We start from the raw sequence: 21,688 nt of genomic DNA, 5'->3' as shown, positions 1-21,688 counted from the left end.
GTTGAAATGCCAGTGTGTGCAGGCTTAGACTTAATAAAGAAAAAGAAAACCTTTTATTCTGTCAATGTGAAGTTCAGAGCAAGCACAAAGCCCAGAGGGGAGTGACAAACTCAAGCTGATAAACAAGCAGGGAACAAACTCCAAAGAAAGCACATGTGAGAAGGCATATTAACGCTCACATGCTAATGGCTAATGATGATTACACAGAGCTGAAGTGAGGCACAGGTGCACACAATCAGCACAATCACAGTAGAGGAAGAAAAGCTAAATGTAAGACACAGGGACAAATAGCTACCAAAGTAAAACAGGAAGTGACAATTACAGAAACAGGAAAACATGAACACATGAAGGAAATTAGAGGGAGAAGACAAAAAAAGGAACAGAACAACACACTGAAGGAACTAAGTAACGTCCATAACCAGAAGTGAAGTCTGCATATATAATGGAGTGAATGACACTCAGGACATAATGAAACCAAAACAATGAAACAGTGAAAGACAAGCTGACTAAATACTAAAAGAAGAAAAGTACAAGGACCCGACTGCAAACTTAACTATGGAACAAACTGAATATGGAATTAAAGCAATGTCCAAACATAAAACTGTTCAAAAAGAGTTATAAAAATATGATCTTCTCGATCTATAAAGAAAAGGAAAATATTTAAATTAAGTGAATGTCTCTATTTAAAAACAAACAAACAAACAAAAAATTCATGATGTGATATTATAGTATATAGTATATCAGAAATCTGTTCACTATTTTTATTACAAATTATATCAGTAAGGAAGCTGACTAAATATTCACTGATAATTTATGGGACAGGGGTGGGATTAAATAAGTGTATACTTCTTCCCACTCCCTTTCAACATGTAAATTAATCAGAATGTTTTTTTGTATGTAATTTGTATAGTATTTTTTTTCTCTCTTATTTCTTTTCTAAATGTACTTGTATATTGTTCACATGTTGAAATAAATTACCAATCAATCAATCAATCAATCAATCAATCAAACACCCTGAAGTAAACACACAACTAACAGGAAGCAAAACAACAACAGACCAAGTTGAAACTATAATTCAATAACCATATAAAACAAACTGACCACAAAACAAAATCCCACAGACGAATCCCACGAGAATTGTGACTATTTTTCTAAAAACTTCCCACATGCATCAGATTTTCATTTTAAGAACAGTGCATTCAATGTGTTTGCTCAAGAAATGTATATAATTATGTTAACTTGTTAAAGATTAATTAAACTAGTGTCAGAAAACTAGCTCCAACTCAATCCATTAATTAATGAGAAATACACAACAGTAACACATACTTCATTGTACACACATTTGCACTTGGTTGGTAATTAAAGGGTACTTCAATGAGTCTTCACCTCTCCAGCTCTTCCCTTAGCTGTTATTTCGTTTGAATTAATTCACGAACTGATAAGGGCATCGTTTACAACCAGCCATTATATTGTCACGGGGCTGCACAGCAACAAACTGAACAGTCAGGCTTTTTGATTGGCCAGTGAATTTTCTTGAAAAAAGGCCGTACCTTTATGCCAATATTTCTGGTAATTACAATAAAAAGCATTTAACTGTCCCCCTTTTTTCATGTTGTAAAAAACAAAAAAAGAAAAACGTTGGGAAAGGAGGAAATTCTCCATCTTACTATGAAGTTAAATATTCATACTGACATGGACAAACCCAAGAATGAGGCAAGCCTTTAGTATTAAAGCTATTGTATGAGATGGGAGTCCCTCACAATTATTGCAGGAAAGGTTGTTTCCTTGTATTCCAAGTCCAACTTTTGCTGGTCTTGTAGTTCAAGACCAGCAAAAGTGTTTTAATTATAGGCAGGTTATCCGATGCTTGTATTTCTGACTGCCAGGTGAAGTTTGGCCATTTCAGAAGTTAAATGTATTCATGGCTAAACCTTCCACCTTGTCATATGAACATCTTTACTGTGTGGGACAAAAAAAAAGAAAAAAAAAAAAGAAGAAGCAATTTGCTCATACTCTAAAAAGACAGTAACCTAGATGGTTTTCTCTGAATTTCTCATTATTCCAACCCAAATAGGCTATTGTACGGTGCGTGGCTGGGGCTGATAGGGGTTGCATTGTAGAATTGGCTTACGAGAGACTGAAATACAAAGAAAATAAAGAAAAATGAGGTACAATGAGACTAAAATTAGAACAATTGTTTGTTACAAAAAGAGCAACCAACTGGGGTTGATGAAAACTGGGCACAAAGGATAAATAAAGCATATATCTATTTAAATGCTAATTCTGTTAATATAACACTTAAGAGTGCCAATTTAGCTGGCAAAGGCTGACATATTTTGTTCGTTAAGTAGAGCCCCAGCAATCACCAAAGTCATTACAATTCATCCTCTGGAGACCCCGAATTCCTGTTAATTGGCCATGGCACTCAGAATAGCCAAGAGGTTAAAACCAGATTTGGTTGACTTTACAAGCTTTGGACATATTCAAAGAAATCCTTAGACATGATTTTACATCAATTGTGTTTCATTGTTGAAAGACATCTTCATGTCTTACAATCTGAGCATTTTCCCCCCAAATTTGCTAATGTCCTTAAATAAACCCTTGCTTTGCACTGGTAAAGGCAAACCTACTAACAGCAGAAATGGCGTATGTATGTATGCAGATTCCTGATATCAGAAAGTGGGACTCTTTCAGACCGTGAAGTAAACCTTTCAAAAACATGTATACCAATGCGAAGGATGCATTAAGAGTGTAAGCACTAGTCCACTCTTCTGTCTCTCTTTCCACCCACACTGCTCCAACAGTGCTGCGTAGTGCACTCATGCTTAATGAATTGCGACAGAGGGCCAGATAAATGTGACCAGTTCAGTAAAGGCAGCGGGCAGACACAGAGAGAGGCTATAGCTCGCTCACCATGTTACACGTATAGGGATCACCGGAGGCGCCCCTTAGTCTCATCCCTGCTTTACTCTGCTTTGGGTTGGCATAAACATCTAATAGGGTCTAAAAGCCTCAGATGAGAGAAACACATGCTGGGTAAGTGGTTGAAAATGGGACATGGAAAAGGTTTTAGGACATTCTAAGAACAAAACATACAGTGAGCGTCTGTTCTAATCTATGAGATCTGTGTCCCTGTGCCATTATGGGTAATGGCAGGGTGTGCATGTGTGTGTCTGGTAGTGTTCACTGGCCTGTATGTAGATCTACACATCCTGAACATTCATACATGTAAACATCTGCACATGTTCAGGTTTGCTTATATTGCAGTTATGGATTTTACCATGCAAGTATATGTTTGTCAGACTTGGATCTTATTTATTTTATATATTGTTGTACATATACACAAATTGTTTTATGTACGTGTGCATGTGTATTACTCAAAAAACTACAATAAGTTTGACACTCTCTGCATGTGTGTGTGTTTGCTGCCGTTAACAGGGCCAGCACATATCATAGTCTACTGGAGATGGAGAAGATGTTTCCTTGTGGGTCAGTAAGCATCCGTCACTTCACATGAAGGCAGCCAGGAGGGAGGAAGGATGAGGACGAAGCAAGGGGTGAGTGAGACACAGCAGACAAAGGACACAGTGGGGTGGGGAATGGAGGACAGAGGGAGAGAGGAAGCACTTCCTCCATTCAGCATCATGCAACAAAATCCAGGCTGGAGCCAGGAGAGATAAAAAAAAGTAGAAGCTTTAAAGAAGAGTCAGATGTGGAATAGCGAGGGAGAGAATAACAATATATTTGCCGGGGGGGACCAGGGAGAAGAATGAGGGCAAAAGTATGTGGGTTTGTTACATAAAGCTGGGATCACACACAGGTCAGCGAATCAGACCCAACACAATAGACAGAAGGCAAGCGGTTCAAGAGGAAAGAATAAATAACAGATATAAAACAAGACAACACTATGACACACTTACCTAAGAGGCTTCACTGAAAACAAACTCAGCTACTGAGTTTCCTTCTGTAGGAAATACTGTCTTCCAAAATGCCATAAAACTTGTGAGGGGAAAAGGGAAATGATAGAAGCATGTTTATTGGCTGCAGCATTTCCCCTCAGTTGTCAATAAATAGTTCCTCCCATCCAACAGAGCGGGTGTTTTAGTATTTATGGGTTTTAATAGGAAGAGCGTGATCATCATATTGACCGGCCTGCTCACATCCTAATGGGTGTCTTAAATCTCAGGGAAACACACTGTATTCTGGGGTGAGTTACAGGCAAATTAACATGAAGAGGGAGTCCGCCAAGGCTGCTCCTGCCGGAAGGGAGGAAAATAATCACTTGAATGATTGTCGGACATTTAGGATAGGTGGTGAGAGGGGGGAGCTGGCAACAAGAGGGGAGAAGAGGCAATAAACGATTTTCATCAGTAGCCGAGGGAGAATGAGATGGGCTGGAGAGGGTGGGCGGAATCCAATGTGCTCGCCTTCCATTATAAGAATCATAAAATACTTTTAATGACCAAATATTGGGCTCTTTGAAACTAGATATTGGATCATATTACAAGCATTATGGTTTCACACTTTGGCTCACACACTTTGGTGCAGACAAACTGTGTAATGTCATAGTGTGGATCTACTGTAAATCCATCACAGCTAAAGATGGGCTTATTAAAGGAATGTAATATGATAGTGACACAGAGGGACGGACACTGCAGCATGCTCAAAGCGAGTTGGATTTCTGCAGAAGAAAACGTATGTTACACCTATCCCAATCTTACAATCCATTGGGTATTGTCAGATGTGTGAGCTTCTGGGCGATTAGGCCCATTTTTTAAGCCCATTTCCACTTTAGGTTTCCTGCTCTGTCTGCTGGTCACCATTTATGAATGCAGATAAATTTAAAGAGCTAAATAATTTTCAGACAACAGCTGACATCACATTGTGCTTCTTCTGTTTCCACATAGCCCATATGGCAACTTAAATGTCAGTGCTACCCTGATTAGAAATAGAACACAGTCCTGAAATCTTCCAGTAACAAAAGTCTTGCCTCTTGCCTATAATTTCATCATATTCATATGGAGAAATATGTTCACAGAGATTCCATGTATACTGACTTTTTTTTTTTACATCATTTATATGTTGGCCAACTGTCTAATTAGTTTACTAATGCAGAATGCATTTTTTGATTTTTTTGTATATGCGATCCAGGTAATTGCATTCCTTCTGGTAACACCTTACAAACGATCTGATTCTCCACATCCCCTCAAAGATTTGCAGAATGATGCTGAATATGGCATTCTGAAGATCAGAACTAAACTTGAAATAATGACGTCAAACATAAACTAAAGATTTTCTGAAACAATTTAAAGCGTGGTTTTAGCATGGATATGAAGTCAAACACTGTCTTCCTGCTCCAGCTACACTCGCCAAATAGCATCCCCATCCTTAATGTCCCAAAGTCTCATTTATTCCAGCCACTAAACTGGTTTGACGCAAGCAAAAAAAGAATGCTAGACACTGAAAACACATTCCAAAGTAATGAATTACTAAATCCAGTAATTACATTACAGTTACAATACTGTCTTTGCGTTACAAAGGTTCTTATGCTATCTGCATGCTAGGTGGATAGAAAGGGGTGATCCGCATTAACTCGCTAACGGTGATTTGCCACGTTAATGCGGTTATGGCATTAACGTGTAAAAGTTGGCAGTAAAAGTTCTCTCAAAGGGAGAAGATGAGTAGCAGCTCTAAACCACTCGGGGAACTAAGGCCAGATGCTTGGGGTGGGTTGAGATGTGCCAGCATGTCACAGCATTTGAATAAAATTAAAGAAGAAAAAAAAAGAAAAAAAAGTATATGTAACCATGCATAAAAGGATATATAAAGGAGACAGAAGGAGACTAAAGTAAATCCACAGTGAAATTTTGTAGTAGGAATGTTCGGAATCTGGGTGTGCTTGGCTACACTAGGACTCCTGCACCAAATCAGTTCCATGCAGACCAAGGAGAAGTCTCTCTCAAGCCATACACCTCATACTTGTGGAAAGGGATTGATACTGCAGCAGGATAATGAGCCCAAATGCCCCAAATCGCTTTGCTTCACTACTTGAAGGCCAAAGAAAAGTAGAGAGTGCCGACCATTATGGACTTTTTTCCACATTCACCTGAACTCAACTCCACTTAACGTTTTCAGCGATGCCTGAAAACTGGGGAAGCCAAGGACTCCTGACATCAGAGAAGCTTCTGGAACATTGCAAAAGAATCCTAGCTTAACATGAACGTATTCAGTGAAATTTAATGCCTACCGAGTTGATGCTTTCAACCAGTAAAAGCCAAAAGGTGGACACACCAAACACCATCATCATACTGTGAAAATGCATATGCATTTTCCAAAGATTTCCTTTTTTACCTATGATGCTAATATTAGTACAACTTGCAAATTGCAAAGAAACAAGCTTTGAGAAGGACTGAAATAAAAAGTAAAATCGATAGCATACTGTATTTCTAAATCACAAAAACAAAAAAAGCAAAGCAAAACATCTTCACATCCACGAAGGAGTCAGTGCATCTTTGTACTAGAGTAAAAATGTTGGTAGTGTAAGTTAGTTGTATCGCTCGGAGTATAAGTGCACACTTATAATAAAGAACATGATTTCTATCATTTTACTGGTTATTTTAGGAACGTGGAAGTATGGAATAATAACAGTGTGCAATACACATACACTTATTCGTCATTTGATTACTAATTTAAGTTACTGTGTTGTGATGTGTCGTGTCATGTTGTGTTGTGTCGTATGTAGTGCCGACGTGGGACAGTTTTCCAATTTCATTGTACTATTGTACTATGTATGACTGTGCAATGACAATAAAGAGTTATCTTAATCTCATCTTAATGTGTTTGATTTATTTTTGTAACTTTATCCTTTGATCGTATCATATTTATCAACTCTCCCCACCTTTAGCCTGAGCAGAAGCCCAATGTGCCATAAACTCAAATTCAGATAAAGATCCAAACCCTAGCCTTTTCTAGAAAAACATTTTGATACGTTTGAAATTAAATCTGAAATCTGAAAAGAAGCTAAAAACAAAAAAGAGAAGACTGAAAATGACAGCTATCGCTTCATCTCTTCAGCTGAAGGTCCTGAAACTGCTTGTGCTGGTTTACAGTGACAAGTATAAATGTGTGCTGTGCCGAGTAGGTCAGCGAGCAGCCTCTGATCAGAATGACCTTAAGAGAAGAGATGAAAATGAAGAAACTGATAACGGCTAAATTGATCAGTATATGCCAACTATAAATAATGTGTATATGAGACATTGGCATCTATTTTGCATGAAAACAGGTTAGCTTGAAGGGCACTTGGGAATGAAATTCAGCTAACACCCCTTTTTGTCAGTTTTAAGGAACATGATCCCGGTCTAGAGTCTTCCACTGTCCATGCACGTCTAGCATGTCTTCACCAAGTGTCATGAATTTGGCTCAATTAGTTTTTGCGAGGTGTCAACATTAACTTTTCCCATATAGCAAACCTCGCACGCTGTCAGTTTGAGAAAGCCTGAAAGAAACTTGAATTAAAAAGTAAACTTTTGATGACAGGCAAAAATTAGGTCAGTGTGACAAAACCCGAGCAGAGCCAACAATCTAAATGGCAAAGAGTCATCTTCTGATAGGTGACGAAATCGAGTTATTGCTACAAATCTTTTCTTTGCTTGATAAAATGGCCGCTGCTATCAGCTGACAGTGAATGTCATTGCAGGTGAACAGAGGAAATTGCGCCTTGAAGTTGAGTAATTGAATTTGTAAAAGTCATCGTATTAGCCTGTGATGTGAAATGCAGATTCAAAGGGGGTTTCAATTTACAAAAAGGGTCGAACCGCAATGAAATTGCCACTATTACGGCTCCCGGACACACACAAAACACACACTGTGTCATTAACACAGCTTCCCATTTCATATTGCTCCTGGCATTACTGCACCTGCCTCGGAGGAAGTTGAGATGTGTGACTATAAACCTCAGATGGTATTTTGTTACTGAGGGACTGTGAAAATGGTCTTCACACTTTGGCTGGTAATTCTAATGTCTTTATGACACGACCTGTCAGAATTTCAATATCTTTTACAAAGCTGCTAGCAGTAAGAGGAGCGCCAGTGAAGCATCCTCATCCACTGAACAGTAGCTGTGGTGAAGGACATTAAACCAAAACACACACTATAAAGCATATTTTCAAGACCCCTGGGGCCACACTTGACAAAATACAGAGCTTTTATATTTATATGGTGTATGTAAATAGAGCAGGGAAGAAACACTGCAAAGCAAGGTGAAAATAACTGTGGAAAGAGAACACTTTGTGGATGTTTCAGGGTTTGTGCTAAATGGGTGAAGAGCAAAATAATAACAGAGCCCCAAGCAGCCTGAGGTTCTAGGATTCTTCCCCTAAAATCTTAAGCAGCAAGATAAAAATAATTCATCATGCACCACCATGGAGCAGGTAAATGTATCTCAAACATGTAGTCTCCTTGAGCTTTAAAAAAACAAAAAAAGACAGGCAATGAAACCGTCACTCACATTCACTCGCACATTAAAACCTAGTGGCAATTTGGATTTTCCCACAAGCTGCATGTCTTTGGATGGTGAGAGGAAGCCGGAGTATCCGGAGGGAACCCACACAAACACGGGGAGCACATGCAAATTCCACAGAGAAAGACCCCGGCCTGATGTTGGAATTGAACTCAGGACCTTCTTGCTGTGCGGCAACAGTGCTAACCACCGTGCCACCGTGCTGAGAAAACTCATATGAAACACATATTTGAAGGGCGGGGTGTTTGCACAAGTTCTTAATTCTTCTCTGTACATAATCTACATGTAGAAGACAAAAAATATTCTGCTTTTCCTTATTTTCTGTTATGTGTCTGCTTTTAAACATAGATAGTTTGAAAGTTTCCAAGAGTAAGGCATCTCTGTGAGGTAAAAACTGTTAAACTTAAACTGCAAGCCAGATATCCTTAGACAGCTCTGTCGGTCAGCACAGAAGCCCCACCCACTTCCAATTCCAACCTCCTCTTTTCTAGCTGCAGCCTATAAGAAGAAAGGGGAGGGGCAAGATGAATAAACCATTTTGCTCAGACAGAAGATGAACTGAGGGGCTGCAAGACGGCCCAGTGTAGGACAAATAAGGATTGCTTTTGAAGGATGAATCATGTAGCAGTTTTCAAAAATACAAATATGGAGTTGGAAACAAGCAGTTGTTAAAAGAATATTCAACATTAATGATCGAATGAAAACTACAAACAGTCCAGTTATCAAACCTTTTTGGTTGTCAATGACAAAGTTGCCCTCCTCATTTCCTGTGGTGATCTTATACGTGATCCCATCACCATCGGGGTCCTTTGCCAGCACCGTAGCAACCAATGTGTTGGGGCCTGCGTCCTCTGAGACAAACGTCCGATATCTGATAAAACACACAAAAACAAGAGCACAATAAGCACCTCAACTACACACATGGTGAAAATGAGATACATTCAACAGCTGCATTGTCAATTTTCAAATCTATTTCATCTAATCCATACAGGACCAGCAGTTCAATCCGCCACGTAGAACAAAACAGCTCATAAGGAAGCTCGTAAAAAATATTGACTCATATGAATTGTAACTGTGTCACACACGGTCTGTATTATCAACCAAATGCACCACCTTCTCTACATATCATAGATCTCTTATTGTATTTGCAATTTAGTTATGAAAATGATGAGCCCTACTTGCCATAACTGCTGAGGAAACACTAAAAATCGCAGGTTTACTACATTGTTGTTTAAAGAATGGAGACAAAATTAGAGCAACAATTGGAAGAATGTGAAGTTAAGGAAAAAGTGCATTTTCCATTTTTTCCCCAAAACATTTTGTCTATATTCGACTGTATAATAAGCAAAAATGGCTCATTCCTCCTGCCTGGCATTACGTCATCATGTGTTGCCTACTGTCACCAAAGAGAGCTTCATCACATGTTTACAGCTACATCCATAAAGGGCCTGACTGTGTAAGTGGTTCTCAGTTTTAAGTCAGCAGTAATAACAGTGGAACATATCTGGAGCCACTCTCAAACACAGTGAATCAACAACATGTAACAGAGGTGTGTTAAAGGCCACTTGTTTAATGAGAGAAATCTATTTTCTGAATGCAGCTTTGCACATTCCATGTCATACCAGATAGTTAATTGCTTCCTCCTTGAGCCCCAGGTGTTAATCAGTCCCTGAGCAGATGCAAATATGTAAGCCAGCAGATTCCTGAGCAGCAGCATACAGGGGAGGAGAAATAACTCAGAAATTCACTTTTAGATGCAATTCGCATAAAAAAAAGAATCGTATAGCAACTTACATATAGAAAGTAATCTTATGATTATTCCTACAATAAAACAAGACTGAGCAGGCATGAGTAGCTGTCAGCACAGTACTCACAAATTCTTCAACACTCCAGAGGACACTCGTGACTGAACACTAATCAAATTTCAAAGGTCTGCACGTCTGTCGCTCAAGGGAAATGGCAAAGAAGAGATTCTTGCAGAGGTGAAGGGTAAACATCACCTTAGACAGAAATGCTTTCACAGTTCTGCTTAAAGCTTTTAAACATTTAAGGGTGCATCCCTTGTAAGCAAGTGTGCATATCTAACCATGAGGTCAAAGACAAAGGCCTCATCTAACATATCAATTAATATCATACAGGGATGCGATTAAGGGAAAAACTCAAAAAAGGGTCTCTCTTTTACAAATACTGTGCCTTTGCTGTGGCACTTCAGAATCTGGCCTAGACACATCCCATTTGCATGATTAATCCCTGAGATGTTGAAAACTCTCCTAGAGTCCATCTCTACTGCACATCTGTATAAGCTACCTCCCTGACCTGCATGTTAGGGCCAACACCTAAGCTATGAAGTCCAAAGAACTCTATTTACACGTCCGTGACAAACTGAGGCAAAACACAGATCAGTGCAATAGTATGAGACCATCTCTATAGCTCAGAGTGTTCTCAAGAACACTCTGGTCTCAATAATTGTGAAATGGAAAAAACACCAGGACTCTACAGAGATGGCCATCTGGCCAAACTCTGAAAATTAGGTCCTTGTTCAGAGGTGACCAGGGACCCAACAGTCACTCTAACAGAGCTTCATAAGTCCTCTACAGAGATGAGAGACCTTGCTGGAAGGATAACCGTCTCAGTAGCACTCCATCACTCGGGCCTTTGTGGTGAAGCAGTTAGACGGAAGCCACTCTGCGTTAAAGCCACTTGACAGACTGTGTGGAGTTTCCGAATGAATTTAAAGGACTCTGAACACAATAGAAATGATTCTCTGGTCTGATGAATCAAAAACTTTTTGGGCTTGGTGTCTGGCTGATAATGTCTTTACTGTGAAAAGTGGTATGACATCGTAGCGGTGCTTCTCTTGGACACAGTCACTGAGAAGGCAAAAAAATCTGCTTTATAGTGCACGTGATGACTGCCCCAGACCGCTCATCCCCACAAAGGAGCAATCCTTTTAAGGAAACACTGATGCAAGTCAAGGCATTTAAATCAGTTTAAAGCGTATATTTACATGTGCATGTATAAGTTATTAATTTGATGTGATGTTGTTACGTTCCCCCGGAAGGGGTCTAGGCATATGAGTGAGGGGACCAGTAACAAATGAGTCCGGAATCAGAATGAAAAGGAAAACAGACAGAGTTGTTCTGCATCAATAAAACTTTATTACAAAATGGTACAGGTTAACATTAACGCCGTCTTACCAATAACGCCAAAGAAACAAAGAAAACGCTCGCAGCCACGAAAGGCAGGAGGACTACCAAACAAACACAATAAAAAAGGAGGCACTTCCCACACTTCCTACCCTACTCCCCACCACGGGGAGACACTCTCAGGGCCCACAAGCCCACACCACTCACGCAAAGCAGCTATGCTGTTTCCACAACTCCACACTTTGAGCAGGCTAACCACACACAACGCAGAGACACCAGAGAACACCCCACACCCTGCTCACAGCTCATCCCCAGCTTATATGACCTCCGAGAGGTGATTGCTGACTGGGCCCAGGTGGTAAATGAGTCCAATGAGCAGCAGCTGTGTCCTGGGGAGAGAGAAGAGCAAGAGAGAGACGGGGGGGTGGAGCAAAAGAGGAGGAGGCGGAGAAAAACACCACGCCCACACAAGGGCAGTATCAGGGGGCCCAGCTAGGGCCGTAACACCCCCTCCCATATATACAAACCCGTGGTTTGTCACAGAACGTCCTACCCAGCTTTTAAACATATCACCTACCATGCACGCATACCCTGCCAACTCTGCCAAGACCTTTCTGAGGGTTTGAAAACACTGAACGGGGTTGGCTCAAGTCCCTCAACATAGTGTCTCAAGTGATAGCCAGGTGTTTGAGCCATCACATATGGAGGACCCATCAGGCAGCTAAAAGGCCGTACAGCATCACTTCTCTGATGCTTCTTCACTAGGTCATGGCGAAAGGCATGCGGGTTACCCAGAGGTGCAGGTTTGAGTGTTTGTGTCGTACACAATGGGTCACACTGCAGGTCATCTGGACCCGAAAGACAGTCAACAGGTGGCAGATTACAATTAGTTGATCTCTGACAGTGACCGAATGACACCACTGAGCAATTATGCGCCGATTGTTGCCTAGGACTGGCAACTTTGTTGGTTTGTGAACCACAGTTCACTCTTTTGAAAGCAGATCGATTTTGCTTTGAGTTTTCTTTCAAACAGTGAGCAATCAGGTGGCCAGGTTTGTGGCAGAAGAAACAGAGCTTTGTTTTGGCTCTTGAAACCACGCCTGTATTGGCTTTGTTAGCTGGCACACTCCTAACTCTCAAGACTGACTGTTTCTGTTTGTAGGCTCCACAATTTGCTATTAAATGGCCAGACTTTAAACAAAAAAAACACTTTCGTTTCACACTGGAATGGGACACAAGTACCTCACCCTTTCGGTACTGTGTAGCTGGCACATCACTAACCTTCACTGGGGCATCGCGCCGGTCATACCTACTGACACTGGTTTTATGGACGAGCGCGAACTCATCAGCCAGCGTCGCAGCCTGCTGTAGCGAGGAAACCTTCTGTTCATTAATATATACCGCGATGCGCTCAGCAATGCAGTTCTTAAATTCCTCTATGAGCATTAGTTCCCGGATCGAAGCCAGGTCAGTGGCTTTGCAGGCCGCACACCACCGATCGAAAAGAACACCTTTTTCCCTGGCGAAATCAAGATAGGACTGACCCTGACCTCTTCTCAACCCCCGGAAACGCTGCCTATAGGCTTCTGGGACCAGCTCATAGGCCAGCAGGATAGCCCTTTTCAGCTTGTCATAGGCCAAGCTGTCCTCAGCTGACAACGAGGAACAAACTTCTTGAGCCTTACCCGCCAGCTTACATTGGAGCAAAATGGCCCATGAATCCCGTGGCCAGTGCAAGGCCGTGGCTATTCGTTCAAACGACTCGAAGTAGCTGTCGACCTCAGTGTCACGGAACATCGGAACCAGACGACTGTTTTTCCCTACGTCAAACGGGATGTCCGCCTGACGAATGGAGGCGGTCGGAGGAAGGGAAACCTGCCGGAGTTCCAGCTGTCGCAACCTCACAGCTGTCTCTGCCTCCACCTCCACCTTCCTCAATTCGACCTCCCTAGCCCTAGCCAGTTCCGCGTCCAAACGCCTAAGCTCTAGCTCCCTTTTCAGCTGGAACTCTCTCTCACGCTGCTCCTTCTCCAGCTGGAGACGAGCCAGACGGACACGGAGCTTAGCATCCAGCTTCGAGCCTTCACTTGATTCAATGGAGAGGGGTTCGAAGCGAGGCACTGTCATGGGTTTGTTCTCAGGCAGCCCCTGATCAACAGGTGTCGACACCAATGGACCTACAGCTTGAACTGACGCCTGCAGAACGGGCTGAGACGCTGCACCACGCTCACCCTTAAACACTGCAATATCAAAGGTAGCCATTGACTCTAAAACAAAAACTACCTGAGGCTAACAATAACAACAAAGAAGCACCACCTCCAATACACAAATGAGAAACAGGCGGGAAAAGCGTGGCCACAGGTTAACCAATAAAAAAAATACCGCCAACCCTCTCCCCAGACCTGCCTACTAAAAATCTTAGCCTAGTTAGCTTCTGGAGTGTACCAGGCTCGAGGCAACTTTAAAGGCTAAGCGTCAAGTGCACAAAGCACCGACAAGCCTACCCCCGACAGGGAACTAATCCCCACCCGGGATTACTCCGAAAATAATAAAGGAAAAATAAAAAATGAGTGCCTGAAGGAGGAGCTTACGCTCAGCTAGACACTCCCCTTTGCTAACTGGAGAGAGAGCGCAGCAGATACAATACAACTAAACAAGCCACCGGCAAACAACTCACTAAAACTCAATTGCTGTTCTTTCCAGTCATATCCCGGACGAGCCCCCACTTTGTTACGTTCCCCCGGAAGGGGTCTAGGCATATGAGTGAGGGGACCAGTAACAAATGAGTCCGGAATCAGAATGAAAAGGAAAACAGACAGAGTTGTTCTGCATCAATAAAACTTTATTACAAAATGGTACAGGTTAACATTAACGCCGTCTTACCAATAACGCCAAAGAAACAAAGAAAACGCTCGCAGCCACGAAAGGCAGGAGGACTACCAAACAAACACAATAAAAAAGGAGGCACTTCCCACACTTCCTACCCTACTCCCCACCACGGGGAGACACTCTCAGGGCCCACAAGCCCACACCACTCACGCAAAGCAGCTATGCTGTTTCCACAACTCCACACTTTGAGCAGGCTAACCACACACAACGCAGAGACACCAGAGAACACCCCACACCCTGCTCACAGCTCATCCCCAGCTTATATGACCTCCGAGAGGTGATTGCTGACTGGGCCCAGGTGGTAAATGAGTCCAATGAGCAGCAGCTGTGTCCTGGGGAGAGAGAAGAGCAAGAGAGAGACGGGGGGGTGGAGCAAAAGAGGAGGAGGCGGAGAAAAACACCACGCCCACACAAGGGCAGTATCAGGGGGCCCAGCTAGGGCCGTAACAGATGTATATTTGCTATCAGGCTTCACATACCAAGCTCAGTGCAGCTTTTTGCTATGAAATTCTGCTTCAGTTTTTATCTTTGTAGCTTTGTGTAACACTGTGAACTTCAGCTTTGAACTCTTCTATGGCCTTGCTCATACATCTCTAAACCACTCATGTGCTTGAAAGCAAAACTTTTCTTTAAAGGTTGACCCTTTCAACTTGTTAAGATGAAACTGACCCTCTACATTCTTTAAACATATTTCAGCTGCCTTTATGTAAATAGCTGATCATTACATAATGCATGCCACCTTCTCTGGATGGTTAGTGCTACATAAAGAACTGCCTTGGCATCAAGACTAGAAACATCTGAATAAATAAAACTGCAAATATTTAATGGAAGACCTCATGATTACTATAAAAATTAACCATACTGGTGGTTAAATGACGACGATGAGTCTCAGGCAAATTTTTAAAGATGAGTTACATTTTTCACAATGTGAGTTTACAGGCTTGGCAGCTTGCTGAACTCAGATTAAAACAATACAATAAAAATTAAAATGGGAGAAATATGCACTTTTCATTTAACTGACTAGAAATAATAGTGATAATTAAAAAAATCATAATCTCAGCCTTTAATCTGTCTGAAAATCGCAGCCTGTAATGTGTGAAAAACCTGACAAAGTACTTGGTTGTTGAGTTTTACTGGTGTTCTGACATGCAGACAGTTTTATTTTAGTTGTTTGAGTATTTTCAGATATTAATTTGTGTGACTTCTGTCACAACCAAAAAACCAACATGGTATTTGGAAATCCAGATGGTGTGATTTTCATACAGACACTTCTCTTTCTAGGAAAGGAAAGATGAGATGCAGTATTTGCAAACAGCTTCATCCGTGTTCATCCTGTTTGTCTACAACTTGCAAATACAGAGCACAGCAGCATTTCCAAGTTGCGTCTTAGAAGAGTAACGTTTAAACTGGATCTCCATTCATCCGGTTGTGTCAGCTGCAGAATCAGCTATCTACAGGTCTTCAGAGAATCTATGAAAGAAGACGAGTGTTCCTAGCAAATTATTTCCTATTCAGCTAAACAGAAATATTCAGAAACAATATGGGCGTAGCCTTGTTTTGTTGCAGGTTAACACACACATGCTAAGGTGACTGGGTTATATGCCAGTCATATTAAAATACAACCATATTTTCATTTTCTAGAACTTCAAGATTACTAAAAAGCCACTCTGGCTTTACAAGATGCCATCTGTCCCACTTTCACGCAGCTGCTGTACACCTCAGGGAATTAGTCAAGGGTCTGTTTTAGCTCCAGTGTAGCATAGACTGTCTGGGCTGCAGATCCAGCTAGTGACAGGTTGCTGTGCAGCAGAAAGGTTAAATAGCATTATGATTTAGTAGTTTTATTGTTGCACTTGATTAATGTCGTCCAACCAGTTGCAGTTGCTAATTGTGCGGTGGCTCTGACAAAACAGTAGAGCTGCATGTGTGCAAAAGAGAGGCGAGAGGAGGGAGATGGGCACTGTGACATGCATCAAATGATATTTACTCATATGTAGCAATGGATGTTTAAAGTTACCTTAATTAGTGGGCATTAGTGGACAACAAGTAAAACAGTATAAAGTCACAATTTAAGTCTGACGCCATTTAAATTGATTTTTTACAAGTTGCCCAAAATGAGCAAAATGATTGCTTAATCAAACGTATTAGCTTGCATTAGCTAACTTACTGTAACAGCTAGAGCTTGTCTCTTAAAGAAGTCCATACACCTGGCCAACTTAAAGTTAGTGAGTGAACTGGTGGACCCTTGTTTTAGGAAGGTATGAAATAATAGCATCCCAGACTACCTGCAGCACAAAAAATGACATTACGTCATATTGTGAAGTCCTTTCATATATTATTTACTCACTCGGGATATTTGACATACACTTTTCCCCACAGGGCACCATCTCTGCCAGAAAGGAGCAGACTAAGGAGAAGTCCTTAGCACCACAGACTGCTAACCAACAGCTACTGCCTCATCTGTGTGTGCACTTAAAGGCAAGACTCAAAGATCTGCTATTTCTGCTGTCATTCATCAATGACTCATTGCCTGCCCACATGAGTGTGCACATTCAAAATGCAGGTCTAGTAACTGTGACAGGCTGATTTAAAAATATATCCGCCTGTCACTCTAGTGGTGGACTATTTATTTTTCACTGAAAACAAGGTACTTTTATTTGGAGATGAACACTGATCATATTCTGTCAGTGCAGTCTTTCTGCCTCTGTTGGACTAGTTCTGCCTGGGGAGATGTCTGATGTGCCACTCATTTGCTCGTTTGTAAAGTGTTGTTGCAGCTTCTGAGTAATTTCAGCTCATACTCTACAAGCCGTGCACTTCCCTACAGATCAATACTCAAGTCAGGTAAGGGGAGATGCTGTGCTTTGTTTCTTTATTATGCAGTCTCTAAGAGCACATAGGCCACACTGATCAACTGGCTTCCACTTGTGGTCTAAGGAAGCTATTTGAAAGATCATTAGATAATTGCTTGTATTTATCTCACCTGAAAGCCGGAAAGAACTGAGGCCTACTTGTGCAATTCTGTCTGCAATTGGATGTCAAAATTACAGCTGATGTCTGTGCAGCTGAATTTATGCATGACTCCTTCACAGAGTCTAGTAAACCTCTTTTGTCCCTACATGAACTCGACTTCTGCATTTCAGATACAGACAGAGTAACCATTATGGATTCAAATGTAGGCAGCTTACAATCAGGTTTATGATTACAACAAGGCCGAAATGGTTACATTAGCTGATGTCGGTGTGTATTTGACAGCACAGCACATCAGCTTTTTGAAACTTCAACCATCTGTGGCTACATTTCCATAGAGCCAACCTTCCAATTGCAATCAGTTTAAAAGCACTAACAAAACAAGAATACTCTATAAATATATCTAAATTAGAATAAAGTAGACCAAATGATTTTGGAGGAATTAAATAATCATTTGGATTAGAAGAAAAACAATGTAAACAACTGTGCAAATCTTCAATTCGGCAACATTTCTTTTCATGCTAAGAAGTTAGTATTAGTACAGACAAACAGGAGTACATTTCTTGCCTTAAAAAAAAAGCACTGAACTATTCCTTTGTGGAGAGTGTTTAAAGGAAAACCAAAGGATTTTATTGTTTCTAGTGCAAAACTGAATATGTTTATAGGGTTCAACCTTTATTGAGAAGAGATTAAGTGACTTTTAAACTTTGTCAATTATCATCTTGCAAATGGAACTTGAGAAAGTAATCTCAGGAGTAAGTTTATTCAGTAGTTATTTCTTAGCTTTTGATGATTATTTTACATATATTGAAAACTTGTACAGAGGTTTTTGATGAGACAGTGATCATCACTAAACAATGCATATCCCTTTCCTCCTGGACAGGATTAAAGAATGACCTATATGTACATTGCGAGCCATTAAAGTTAATATATTGAGCTAAGAATGATGTAAAGTTCATAAATACATATAGAAGTAATATTCCACTGTTATGGCAATTTCTGAGTTTTCTTTTCAGGACAAATTCTAAGCTGATCTTTGGTGACACTTAAATCAGTCTAACCCTAAACGCTTTCAAGCAGATGCTCGTCCACTGCATGAACAACTGCCTCTGTGAGTGTTGTAAAAAATATAGGGCAGAGAAAGGAGAGGCCAGATCACTGCGAGGGAATCCAAAGAGAAGCAGTTATACTACAATAAGATGCATTTTGCAATCATGCTGGGGCTCTACCACAACTCTAATTTGGCCCAATCGATGTTTCAATTAAATGAAAAAGGCCTCACACACACACCGACACACTAATTACTTTTTAAACTTTTTGTTTTACAATGTGGTTTGTTTTTATTGTGTTGATCTGGGGAGAATAGTTGGCGTCCCTTAGGCTGATGCCTGATGTCACTTGTGTAAATTAATTACAGAATTTAATTATAAAATTTTATTTTAGTTTATCCAGATAAATCGTAGATGAAGAAAGGAAGGGGGACATGGGGATAATGGAGAGTTTGTGTGTGTGTGTGTGTGTGTGTGTGCGCGCGCTGATCCCTCCAACTGCTGCTTACTGTGTGTTTATTTAGCCCACTGTATAAATTCCCATTCATCTGTACGTAATTATATTAATAACCACTCTGTCATACTGCTGTATAGAAATGCAAAGATGAGCAGAGCTGATACCTGAGTTCTGACAGCAACAAAAAAAGCTGATTTCCAGTCAGAACCTCAGAGGAAAGCAGTGTTGAATGCATGGCTGATGGTCTGTTGCAATCCTACTGGGTTTGTAATAACATGATGTAAGCAGGATCTCCAACTGCTGATACAAAGATTCGGTTTTTTAATAAATATAAAAGTGGTGGATTAGAAATGGGAATATGTTGTATTAATATTCCTCACATTTGCTGTGTTGTGGTCCAGTGTTTGAAAGCACACTTAGCTCCATTCTTACTACATTTTAGAGTCAGGGGGGAAAAACAGTGATGAAAGGCAACTGTGAAAATGTAATGCATAGGTATAATTACAGGGGGACTTTTACTTTTAAAAAAGATACCTGATATCAAAGCCTACTTACACTGGTGACTGACAATGATCTGAAACCTGTTTAAGTGATTTCCTGGTACCCCACATGCTTTAGGGGCATATTCAGATCTCTCAGCTTGATAAGCTGATTTTGAATCTGAAAGTAGAAATGTTTATACCCATTCAGTTAGATATATCTTGCTAGTAATGGGATAGAAACTACATTTGCTTTATGAACTGCCTTAATTATTCATGGCATAGAGTCAGTGAGGTATTGAAAACATTCATCAGAGATTTTGGTAGCGTCACATAGTTAATGTAGAATTGCTGGCTACACATCCACGATGTGAATCTCCTGTTCCAACACATCCTAAAAGGTGCTCTATTGGATTGAGATCTGGTGACTGTGGAGGCCATTTGAACACAATGAGATCTGAGACATGGTATGTTACCAAGCTTCAAGGAGACATTTACATTTTCTTCATAAACAGGAGGTAGACATGGCCAGCAACTTTTTTGACTTTTCTTGCCTTGATGCCAGGTCTCTCTTGGAAATGAGGTTTTTAATCTCAATAGGATTTTTACCTGGATAAATAAAGGAATAAAACATTACTCTTTTGGGCTCTTAACATATTAAGAGCCCAAAAGTGTCACCACTGGGTAATGGATCCATGATGTCAATCAATCAATCAAAGCTTTATTCGTCACATGCAGGTTGCCCTGAAGTGAAATGGGACCCCCCCGACCTTACACATATAGCACAAACATTACATGGGGATACAGGTCATCTTGTTTACATAAAATTCTGACCCTACCATCTAAATCAAGACTCATCAGTTCATCATTATTCTCTGACCTCTGGCATCAACAGCGAATTTTCACCAAAGGAACTGCCGCTCACCAGATGCTTTCTGTTTTTCATTCTCTCTAATCTCAAGAGATGACTGTGTGGGAAAATCCCAGCAGATCAGCAGTTTCTGAAATAATCAGACTAGCCTGTTTTTGGCACCACTTAAATCACCTTTCTTCTCCATTCTGATGCTCAGTTTGAACTTCCTTAATAAAGTGGTTGATGAGCGTATATTTGTTCTATTGCAAATGGTCCCTTTCTGAGTGCTTTCCTCGACATGTTTTATTCAATTCAATTTTATTTATACATTTTATTGTCTTTTCATTATTTTGAAATGAGCATGACTAAGTAACAAAAAGATGAGGGAAAGAATAACATTACTACATATAGGATTTAATCATGAATTGCTGTTATTTTAAATACAGAATTCCCGCTGGATGCTTAAACAGCAAAAACAATGTGTCTTCATGTTGACCTTCACAGTAACACTTTATTTCATACAACCTACAGTGAATGTCTGCTTTAAATTCAACATGACCTCAACTCCACGGAAGCACTGTTCTTGCTCTGTGGAGACTCTATCATCATTTCTACTAATTCAATAGGGGAAATCAAAAGGCAGAATGAGAAATAAGTTTGTATAAGAGAAATCTAATTTGGAGGGAGAAATCTCCCAGAACAATAACAGGTGACGCTTGAGCAGAAGCACCAGAGAGACACATCAATATATCATAACAAGAAAAAAACAGCAAGTGCATTTTAAAAAGGAGATTAGCAGTATATCAGTTACTTCACTCATTACAGCAACTTTATATTAAGGGGAAATTACAACACTTTTTTCTGCTCTCCGTGTTATTGACTTTTTCTTAGATGTTTATCTCATCATTCAATAAAATTAACACGGTGAAAAAAAAACTTTGCATACATCTCACACCCTTTCTGTCACTCTCAGTTCTGTCTAATTATCTCTTTTGGTAATATAAAATGGTAGCAGCTTGCTCGCTTTTCATTCTTTGCTGAATGACTGTCTACTGTGTATGCGCATTGACTCATCACTTGGAACTTATGTGGAGGAGTTTTTAATCATGAGGGAAGTCTATGGGGAGTCTCTTTAGCACTTGGGACTCTATTAAGCAAATTTGCGTGTGGACATTGTGAGGACCGTCCACATGATCTCCTATTAGGGCTGTGCGATATGACCAAAATCTCATATCCCGATATAAGAATTCTATCGTCCGATAACGATATAAATCACAAAAATGTAACATTTTCTGTAAATTCTGTGAACCTCGGGCAGCTCGACTTG

General features: G+C 40.5%; 1 protein-coding gene across 1 annotated transcript in view; it reads right to left on the bottom strand.

Moving 5' to 3' along the window:
- LOC113026743 (neural-cadherin) overlaps positions 1-21,688 on the bottom strand; it is a 337,047-nt gene that overhangs the window by 206,590 nt on the left and 108,769 nt on the right. Inside the window, exon 7 of the mRNA XM_026175859.2 lies at positions 9,247-9,389. Within this exon, the coding sequence (XP_026031644.2) occupies positions 9,247-9,389 (143 nt within the window). The remainder of the gene's footprint in view (positions 1-9,246; positions 9,390-21,688) is intronic.

This window comes from Astatotilapia calliptera, chromosome 1 (assembly GCF_964374335.1).
Source record: "Astatotilapia calliptera chromosome 1, fAstCal68.1, whole genome shotgun sequence".
NCBI lineage: Eukaryota > Metazoa > Chordata > Actinopteri > Cichliformes > Cichlidae > Astatotilapia > Astatotilapia calliptera.
This window is presented reverse-complemented; position numbering and strand designations above follow the sequence as displayed.